We start from the raw sequence: 11,563 nt of genomic DNA, 5'->3' as shown, positions 1-11,563 counted from the left end.
CAAGGTTTTTTTTAACCAATCATTTAATTATGCATGCTCACAATGAAAATTTAGCTTAGATAATATTGTGTTATACCTTACTAGATTGAGTATAATATCTAGTATTTAAGCAGGTATATGATATAATAACATAAAACAAAGCCCCCCCCTCCACATACAAATTGCCCAAGTTACAAACATGACAGTTAGGATCACTGCCAGGATTGTCGAATTACAATTAATAATATATAGTGAAGCGTGTGGGTATAGTTTTGTTATTTATTAATTTTTCTCAGAAATTGCAACGACTTCAATTGCCGACAAGAAGAATATACCAATTTTATTGGATATATGACCTGCAGTCGATCGTACTTATTTTTAACGCGGTTACCGACTATACCAGTGGAGCTCATCGTGTTAAATTTAGTACCATCAACAACTGTTTTCCATACAATGTATTATGTACTTACGATTTGTTACTTGTGGATTATTTTTACAAAACTGAAGTCTGCGGTGACTAGGGCCATTGGAATAACGCTATTGTATATTATCTTATATTTTATACATTAATCAAATGGTTAGTCTGTTGGATATAATATTAGATTTTGCACATGTATTTTGAACTGTATAGAAATTAAAAGGTAGAGTTGACATTGCACGGATCGGGATTGAGTGATTCAGGAGCTAACATGGAATGTTTGATTTTCTTCATTCCTTTTCATAGCTTTTTCATTCTGTGAGAATATAATTGACGGTAAGGGAAATACCACACCTGGTGCAAACTGGAGGTTCTTCTCTCTTCGTGATGTTGTTGGTGGGTGATGTGGGTGTGCCCTGTCCTAAGACGGGTGATGTAGGTCTCCTGTTTTTTGGTGATATTTTCAGGAAACGCTTAGGGTAGGTATTTATTTAGATCTCGTATAATTTGGTAGATAGTTTTACCGATATGTTTTTCCAATGGTCGTGTGTGTCACTGGCTATAAATCTTTTAATATTCCGATATGAGGAGTCCGAGGATGTGAGAGGACTAATGAATAAATTGATTAGTTTGATGGCCTTATTAGCATATTCGGTGCCTTCTATTTTACAATTTCCTAGTATCCACATGTACGATATGTATTTAATAAAAAAACGTGGCTCTAATGTGTGTGTGTTTTGTATTTTTCTAGCTATGTCAGTTATTTTCCATTGGTTCTAGAGGCTGGTAAGGCTAGAAAAGGAGTCACAAAGAATTATGACCTGGCTAGTTACAGTTTTGAGTGATACCAACTCTAAGGCTTTGATGATATCTACCGCTTCAGCAGTGTAAATAGAACATTTGTTAGATAACTTCCATTGGACTTGTGTGTCATCATGGATGATACCCATTCCGGTGCATTTTTCAATGACTGAGGCGTCAGAAAATATTATTCTTGTTGAGGTGTTAATAACAAAAATTTATCCGAAGATATTTCTGTAGTAAATGGGGCAGGTAGATTTCTTGGGGAGATGGTGTAAATCCGAGTTGATTTTTATTGATATAATCCATGACGGAGAAAGACTGGTTTCAGTTGATAGTATGTTTTCAAGTTTGTATAGATTGTTTAATATGGAATAAAGCTTTGGGGTGCTCTTACCATTCTGGCTGCGATCTTGGATGTTTGTTCAGACCATCTGATTGACAGAGAGGAGGGGGGCATTCCCGCTATGCTGAGGATTCTGCTAATGGCACTGGATCGGAAAGCGGCAATGGATAGTCATATTCTAGTGCTATGTACTAGTTATCTACTATTTTAACTTGAGTTTTGTTTTCAATAGTGTGGTTGTCCATGTTTATTGACATGTTTTCCTTTTTCGTTTTTTGATTGATATGTAAGAAACTTGCTTTAATCGGCGCAAAGCAAAGTACATACGTTTTGGAAAAGGATTTAAATTTTTTGGTTGGGTCTTGCAGAAATTGTTGTGTAGTGCTGCTGTTGTAACTGCGGCAACTGATTGTGAAATCGTCTGTTTATAATAGACTGATGTTAGAGTTACATACATCTTCGGAGATATCATATACAAAAGTCCAGTTAACTTGATGTCGTCATGATTATAGGACCAGGACTCGATGAACAAATAACAACATATAATGTTCCCAATAATTAATAATGTCGGTGACACAAACTATGGGGTACGAAACATTAGACGGTGAAAAAAATAATTAAATCCTTTGTCTGTGATGATACCACGTAACTAAGATTGTGGATGAACAATTCAAAGAGTTTGGGTCTTAACAGGTCTTTGAAATGTTGTAACTTGTAAGTGAACTTTTGAAATTAATTTTTATTTAGAAAATATTATTTTCATTTTTCAAGGAATGATTAAATGTGTCAATACTATATCGAAAATTCGGCTGGAGTTTCAAATTAATAGCAGAGATATTATAAAGTTATACATTTATTCTATTTATACTATTTATGAAACAAAATATGAAATATTTTAGAGGTATGGAGAATATACTCATCTACTTTGATGACATATTGATTGCAGCATAATCAATAGATCAACATGAACAAATAATGAGCAACGTAATAGACAGGGCTAGAAAATATCATATCAAGTTTAATGTAACAAAATTACAATGTAGAAAAAATAAAAATATAGAGGTTAAATTTTTTGTATTAAATCTTTACAAGAAAAGTGTAAGTTCATACAGTGAAAGAATAAATGTAATTTAAAAATTAAAAAGTTAAATTAATAAGAAGAAGCTTCAACAAATTTCCAATGACAATTTATACCAAATATATCAAAGATAATTTTGCCAATCAGAGAGCTATTATAAAAATTCTGTGTGGAATTGGACAGAAAGGCATAGTCAGATATTAGAAACAGTAATAATTTTAATCAGTGAAAAGTCATAACTAGTGCATTTCAATGCACAGATACAGTGTTCCGCCCTAATAGGAGTTGCTGTGACCAGGTTATGGCACTTACTACCCATATAGAAAATGGGCATGATAGAAATGTTAAAACAGCAGTGGCATTCATTGACCTATAATCTGCCTATGCCCTATGACACTGTCTGGAGGAAAGGGCTTTTATCAAAATTCCTAGTGATTCCATGCAAAAAATTATTAAAACTTCTCAATAATATGCTTAGTAACAGATTTTCTAAAGTAAAATAAAGATGCTAAATAATGGCCTCCCTCAAGGTTCTGTCTTAGCACCCCTTCTCTTTAACCTATATGTCAAGGACCTACCAGCGACAACTACAAGAAATTTATATATGCTGATCACCTAGCACTAGCCTACCAGAGTAAAAAATTCGAAGACCTTGATGTCAAACAATGTCTGAAGACCTTGATACATTACATAAGTTCTACAATCAATGGAGACTCAAACCAAATCCATCAAAAACGGAAGTCACCCTCTTCCATCTGAATAACAGAAGAGCAAATTAGAAGATACAGGTGCAGTTTGGAGATCAGCTAGTGAAAAACAACCCCTATCCTAAGTACCTGGGTGTGGTATTAGACAGATTGCTCAAGTTCAAGAACCATCTAGCCAAACTTTCAGCGAAAATAAAGACCCGTAATATTATAATTTCCAAATTGAGTGGTACATCCTGGGGAGCTGATGCAACGAATACCCTACGAATCAGCACGCTAGCACTAGTATATTCAGCTGCAGAATTCTGAGCCTCAGTATGGATAAATAGTGCACATACAAATAAACTTGATACACAGCTCAACTCAGCAATGAGAATCATTGGGGGAACATTAAAAACTACCCCTTTAAAATGGCTCCCAGTACTTAGCAATATAGCTCCTCCTAAGATCCGAAGAGAACAAGCTCTCATCCGGGAATGGACTAAGATAAGCAATAACAAGGACCTTCCGATACACGCAGATGTAAGACTAAATGTGGATAGACTACGTCTTAAGTCACGCAAACCGCCCTGGAAAACCGCAGAGATTCTATTACTCAAACACACAGGGGGAAATACCAAATGGCTTGAGGATTGGATGGCGAAGAACCCTGATGGACAAAACATTGTTACCAATCCAACTTCCAAGCAACCAGGCTTCGATCTGCCTTGACAAATTTGGGTGACCCTAAATCGCATTAGGACCGGCCATGGAAGATGTAACCACATGATGTACAAATGGAAATTACACACTACTGCTTCATGTGACTGTGGAAATGATATGCAAACAATTTCCAATATAGCAACTGAATGCCCTTCCCGTGCATTCAAAGGCGCTATAAATGATATCCATACAGCTAACATGGATGTGATTGATTGGATACGAAATCTAGACATGAATCTATAGCCCATAGTTCCAAATTCATCTCAGCTATAATAGTTACCATCTGTCATATTAGACATATTATTATATTATTATTATTTTTTTTATCCTATTACATACAATTTTATTATTATTTACATGTTTAAATTTGTTGCTCTACTTTGTCATACGAAATATATATATTGTGATGCTTCTAAAGATGCTTTTGCATATGTTTTGCTACACCCAAACAAGCCAGTGTGGTTAACTAAGTCGTGAACTGATACTATGCAGCTGTATGCGATTACAGAAAAATAACTTTTGCAGTTAAGAAATTTCACTATTACATATATGGGCACAACTAAAAAATATACACTGAACACTAACCATCAGTGTCGATTGTAAATTAGAATTTAAAGAAGGTTGAAAATATCAGACTAAAAAGATATAAATTATTAAATTATAACTTCACAGTAGAGTACTTACCTGGGAAAAATATATGAATACTGTAGACTTACTGTCAAGAAATATAATATATACAAATAAAAAGATGATGAATCATTGAGGAATTTAATACATACACTAAAGATTGCGGAAATAAAATATGGTGGAGAAAAACTGAAGGAGTTGAAGTCAAAGACTAATAAAGATATAACACTAAAAAGAGTTGAAGAATATTATATGAATGGATGGCCAAACAAACTAAAGGAAGCAAATGAAATTAATCATTTTTATAAAATTAAATCAGAATTAGTAATTGAAGATGAATTAGTATATTATGAAAATATGGTAGTAATCAAGAAAAAGTTATCAAGCCGTGGAAAAAACAAATCAGTTAGCTAAACAGCATGTAGACTTGTCACCTGCCAAAGTATTACAAAATAGAATGTTAAGAACAAAACTGCCAAAAAAAGATATACAGGTCAAAAATATAAATATATATGTAAAAGAAAAAATAATAATACAAAACTAAAAAAAAAAATATTTTAATAATAAAGGGATAAAAAAAGAATGAGTATTTGAAGAAAAAAAAGGTATGGTTACAGGATAAATTTTAAGAAAACATTTATCGAGGCAACAATAATAAAGAAGCTAAACTGGCCAAGTTGTTACTTAGTAAAAGATTGGAAGGGGAGATAGTTAAGAGGGAATATAATACTTTTCGAAAAAAGAGAGCAGTAAGTTTAGAGTTTGAGGAGGAAGAAGTTAAAGAGACGAAGAGATAAATAGTAAACAAGTAAGAAAATCAAAGATCACAAGTCAACAATTTGATAGGTTAATATACTATAGATAATAAAATGTAAGTGTATATCATTATTATATGATAAGAAAAAAAAATGTAAATCACTTATTATTATAATTACATTACAAAAAAAAGAATGTATTTCACTATGATAATGTATGACAAATGGGGGAATGTAATGATAAATAATTATTATCATTGTTATTATTATTACGAGGCTGAGAGGTAATGTTATAAGTTTCATAACATTATTGTTAATAGAATATTGCAAACGTACTCTCTTCATTCTGCCGGTATGACCAACACAATATTATGTAGTTATAAAATATAAATGTCGTTTTAAATAATAATTGTTAATAATATTATTACTCTTATACTTGTAATGAAACATTTAATTACAATTATAACAGCTATAGTAGGGAGAATGAAAATTTACCGCTAGAAATATGATAGGAACATTTTTTTTTCGATAAGCAAGGATTGTCAAAGTAAATCACGCAAAGCGTGGTTGACATTATTATTAATAATTCAAAACGCTTTGTTTTCAAAATGTTTGGGACACAATGATAAAAATTTACCTCCGGGCGTGCGGATATCAGTGGCTACTTTTAATCAGTGGCGGCTCGCCGGGTGAGGCAAGTGAGGCACAGCCTCACCTGAAATTTATCATTCTAATAATTTATTATTAACCTATTATAAGTATCTAATAATCAAATTATCTTTCAAAATATTAAAATGAATTTTATACAAAATGTAATTTATAATTTTATCTTAAATCGTAAAAGACAAAAGATAATGGGAAAATAACTGATAACATACAATTTGGGCTGCGAAGTCCCGCGGCAGTACAAGTGTACGGCACTACGCACCCCACCCCACGAGGTCTACAGACTACAGCTAGAATGGACTGTGGTCTGTGGAGCCACGGGCAGGTTAGGTTAGGTTAGGTATTATTAGGTATTATTAGGTACTCGCCGAGTAGCGTTTACGAAGCGAACCGATGAGTCCCGAGAGGCAAACATTTTTATACTTCAGTTACTATATTGACATATAAACATTATGTGGTGGGGGCGAGTTGGAAATATACGGTAGAATGAGGCTGATATAAATTAGCCTCAATGACGTCAGTGGTATTTAGTGGTTAGGTTTATTAATAATCATTCTGTTCAACCCACGTTCGTGGTTCAACTTAAACGACAAAACTGCACATAGATATTATAATAGAAATAGGAATCGATAAGATGTCCTTATGTTCCATTAGTCATTACATACCCTACTATTTTCATAGATTAATTAAACGTTTATCACTTATCAGTCAATATTATTTAATCAATACAAATCTAACAATTTTAATCTATATTAGGATTTACAGTATTTACTATTTAGTATTTACTATTTACACCATTATCGGGCATTATACTATTATAGCTGAATAGCTTGAGCCTTGAATTGTTAAGTGTCATACGTTATTCGCTAAATTCGATTTATATTTTATATTGTAGTTAAGTATATTGTGTAAAGTTTAAATATGTTCCCGTTCAACGATGTGGTTATGTCATTAATCGAAACTCCATTTTCCCGTAGAAGTGAAATTCTAAAAAAACAAATTCTGTTTGCTGGTCGTCCTACAGATAAATTAGATAAAATTTGTATACCCGCTCAGAAAACTAAAACTAAAGTAAGTTCTCGGTCCTTCAATGTATGTTGGTACGATACCCACAAATGGCTGTGTGGTAGTTTTTATAAACAACGACTGTTTTGTTGGCCTTGCGTTTTGCTTGGTAAAGTTAAAAATGTTTGGGTAACTGATGGCTATTATGATTTAAAAAATCTGGCCAGAAGTGTTAAAATGCATGAAGCATCTAAAGACCATATACATAATTTTATGGGATTAGTTCGTTTAGAAAAAAATAAAAGTACTATTGCTGATGCGTTAAATGAAGGGGCTCGTTTGAACAAAACTATTTACAATGAAAATGTAAGAAAGAATAGATTAATTTTATTGCAATTAATTGAGGTAACATTACTCTTGGGGAAACAAGAGTTGGCCTTTAGAGGCCATGATGAGAGATCTACTTCCTCAAACCAGGGTAATTTCCGTGAAGTGTTTAATTTACTTATTAAAAGGAATGATGAATTACTATTACATTACAATAAAATTAGTAATGTGTTCACTGGACAATCCAAAACAATTCAAAATGAAATTATTCATTGTGTGTATGAGTTTGTACTAGATGTGATTAAATCAGAAATTAATGATGTTTTCTTTTTTTCTATTATATCAGATGATACTACTGACATTGTTGAAAAGTCACAGTGTGCAATAACTCTTAGGTATGTTAAAAAGACTGGTGAATTAAAAGAAAGATTTTTAGGCTTCCATGATGTAAGCAGTAGTAAGAATGCTAAAGCTCTTTTTAATTTAATTACAACAGTTCTAGAACCTTTTGATTTTAAAACAAAGTTAATAGCACAGTGTTATGATGGAGCAAGTGTCATGGCTGGGCATATTAATGGACTTCAACAACAAATTAGAAATGAAGCACCCCATGCTCTTTTTACTCACTGTTGTGCTCATAGGCTGAATCTAGTATTACAGCAAGGTAGTTATTGCATACCACAATCCAGAATTTTTTTTTCCACCCTTTTAGGAATATCTGTTTTTTTTAAAAAGTCTCCTAAACGTACATTTGTTTTGGATACTATTATTGGTAAACGTATTCCTGTTGCTAATGAAACTCGTTGGTGTACTCGTTCAAAAATATTAAACTTTGTTGCTTTGAATTTAAATAAGTTAATTGAAGTAATGCAAAATATTATGGATAATCCTGAGTCAGGTATAGAATCCATAAATGGTGCAAAAGGTTTCATAAATAGTTTGAAAAAATTTGATTTTGTTTTTTTTATGGTTGTATTTAAAGAAATATTTAATATAACTGATACTTTGTATGCAATTTTACAAGTCAAGCACTTGGATGTAGTATATTGTATAGATCAAGTTAATACATCTATAAATAGAATTAAACTTTTAAGAACTTTTGAAAGTGCAACATTTTTGTTTAATGAATCTAAAAAAATTAGTACTCCAAAACAGCCCCGGGGAGTAGTTGAAGGGGATCTTTTCAATAAATATAGTGTGTTGCAATATGAAATACTGGATAATATAATCACTCAACTCACTCAACGTTTTCAAGATTTAGGTAAACTCAAATTTGTAACATTAGTCGATTCTTCAAAATTTAAATTCTATCAAACTGCCTTTCCTAATGAAGGACTTGAATGTTTATCTTCCTCTTATAAAGATGTATTTGATTTAACGTTATTAAAAAATGAATTGTCAGTTGTTTATTTTGATTCCCAATTTCACAACCAAAATATTCAAGAATGTGTAAAATTACTAAAACAATTTCAAGATTCTGGATTATTAAGGGAAGTATATAAACTATTTTGCTTAATTTTGACCATACCTTCTACAAGTGTATCAGTAGAAAGAAATTTTTCTTGTCTTAAACGAATAAAAACATACCTAAGAAATTCTATGACGGAAGAAAGATTGTCTTCTTTGGCAACAATAAGCATAGAAAAGGAATTGATCAACTCTTTGGCAGATAATGATGGAAAGTTTTATGAACAAATTATTGATAGATTTTCATTGTTGAAAGATAGAAGAATAGATTTAATTTATAAAAAGTAAATTAGTAAACAGTTATATATTTGTGTTATTAATTAAAAAAACTAGGCTCTCTTATAATGGTTAGTTGTTAGTTTATTTTTGTAATTTGTGATAAATAAAGTTTTATACTATTTTTATAGTAGTTAAGTACAAAAATTAAGAAATGAAATAAATTTTTTTTTCTTTTAAATATTTTCTGTTATATTATTAATCCTACACTGCAGAATTAATTTTGTTGGAGAATCTTTCTTAGGTAGCTAAACTTTTACAACTGTTAAGAACAGTAGGTAATAATAATTAGAAATACCTATACAGATTCTAATACCTTGAAAAAATTTATATTGTATGTTGCATTTATTTTACTAAATTGTTGCCTCAGCCTCACCACTTACGAGACCCACGAGCCGCCACTGCTTTTAATTTAACTTTGCATATGAGGGGGGCTCTAACCATCCTGAAAAAGCTGGCCATCGGCCCACAAATAAACACATTTACCCTACCCATCCACCTCCTGCCTATCTGATGCGCTCTGCTGCCTCCTTTTGCCCGAGTAACAAAACTAAGATTACACCATATAACCGATATAAGTGATAAGTGAAGAGAAATCTGTGCACGGGGAGATAATTTTATGCTATTTAAGTATATGCGGATGTATGACACAAATAATTTTTTTATTTTATTAATCAAGTTATACGAATAAATTGTATATTAAAATCTTCCCTGAATCTAGACCTATTAATTAGTGAAAACTGTATTAAAATCCATTGGGTACTTTTTGTGTTATGCGCGTATATACAAAAAAGGGGGTTCCATTTTATATAGATTGTAAACAAAAAAAAAAATATTAATTTTGAAAACAAAAAGAACAGATCTTTATGATCTATTGTTTTCAAACATTTATCAATCAGGCAAGTAATTTGGAATTTAAGAGTATAAAAGAAGTATCGATTATCTATTGAAGTACACTCACTATATGACTTACTTATTTAATATATATGTAGGGTATATCACTATACAAATTCTTAGAATAACAAATATTTAGTCCTTATAATATAGGATGTCAGATGTCAGATGTGAATGGATAAAATATTAAAACTATATTAACATATTTTAATATAAAACAGTATAAGTGCTGACTAGGTACTTGATCATCTATATTATTATCTCTTCAAACTGATATGATTGCAATATCAATAATTATAGGTATTATAGTCATACTGCCATAGACCGATATAATTAACCATAAACCTTAACATGATGCTCAGTGCTCTCAATCTCACATAATATTATGAATCTAGGAAGTTTCCCATCCCTCGACCGTTTTGCCACCGACACAATGGACGTTTTCCCCCAGAACGGGACGATTCTGGGGATTAATAAAAAAATTTAAATATTAAATAATAATAATATACAATCTCAATATAATTCTATTGCATTAATGTATAAATATAATTCAATAATATACTCCATAATAAAACTTTTGCTATTTGCCAAATGCCAATCCAAATTCACTAATATAAATAACAAAAATATTAAGCGCTATACAATTACAAGCAATAAATACTTATAATTTTTATCCTGGTAATATAACTCACTGGAATTTAAAAATTTTAAATACCATTATTTGAAAAACCTTCACATAACTTTTTTAGCCTGTCGTATTTACCTAAATTATTACAAAAACCTCCTACTCTTTAATTTAAAATGTTTATTGATGCACTTGAGTTGCTCATCTGTAAGGCTTCAATAAAAACGTGAATGATGATAGTCAATAGATAAGATGATTGCATATTTCGGGTAAAACAAAAGAACCTATTTTCCAACTTATTATTATGTGTAAAAAAAATAAATGTTGATTCAGGTATGAAATGTCTCTGTCCGGGGGGGGGGGAGAAACGTCCAGTACTGCTAAAATTGGCAGGGGTAAACATCTAAATACCATTAATTAAACATAACCTAACCACAATTTATTTTAAAAATCATTGTATTATGTATTAATTACTCTCAAATAAAGGAATAATGGTTAGGTAGACTTTGTTTTTAAGAATCTTAAATAAAACAATAGATGTACTTCTTTAATGATGTTGATAATTGATTTTAATGTAAAATAAAAAAATGGGAATTAATAACTAACTTTAATTAAAAATATTTATCTTTAGTTTGTCCCCCTGCAAAATGGTTGAATTTATTAAAACCTATAATTTTGATTAGAATAGAGAAGTAGAAACATAATAATTCTGTTGGTATTTACTGAATGTTTATTAAATGTTCATAATAAGCCACATATACTATGACATAAATTACAAAACAAAAATAATAGAATGAATAAATTGTACATAATATGAAAAATCTAATTTTTAGAAATAAATAATAATTAACAATTTTTGTATTTGTATTTGTTTTTGTTTGTTGGAAAAA

The 11,563-nt window shown here is 31.0% G+C and overlaps 1 protein-coding gene across 1 annotated transcript; it reads left to right on the top strand.

The window, feature by feature from the left end:
• The first annotated feature begins 7,000 nt into the window (after positions 1–7,000).
• LOC111034378 (zinc finger MYM-type protein 1-like) lies at positions 7,001–9,166 on the top strand. The gene is made up of 2 exons (XM_022315568.1): positions 7,001–8,213; positions 8,667–9,166. Exons 1-2 carry the CDS (start codon positions 7,001–7,003, stop codon positions 9,164–9,166), a joined length of 1,713 nt encoding a protein of 570 aa, XP_022171260.1.
• Positions 9,167–11,563: the final 2,397 nt, after the last annotated feature.

The sequence above is a fragment of the Myzus persicae genome, unplaced genomic scaffold (genome assembly GCF_001856785.1).
Source record: "Myzus persicae strain clone G006 unplaced genomic scaffold, MPER_G0061.0, whole genome shotgun sequence".
Taxonomy (NCBI): Eukaryota; Metazoa; Arthropoda; class Insecta; order Hemiptera; family Aphididae; genus Myzus; species Myzus persicae.
The sequence above is the reverse complement of the archived record's forward strand: the minus strand, read 5'-3'. Positions and strand labels throughout refer to the sequence as shown.

What these genes read in the sequence shown, in the direction of transcription:
- LOC111034378 (XM_022315568.1), top strand. Translation starts at nt 7,001, where the DNA reads ATGTTCCCGTTCAACGATGTGGTTATGTCATTAATCGAAACTCCATTT. An exon ending in TCCTGTTGCTAATGAAACTC is followed by an intron (nt 8,214 to 8,666) that starts GTTGGTGTACTC and finishes AACGTTTTCAAG; the next exon opens with ATTTAGGTAAACTCAAATTT.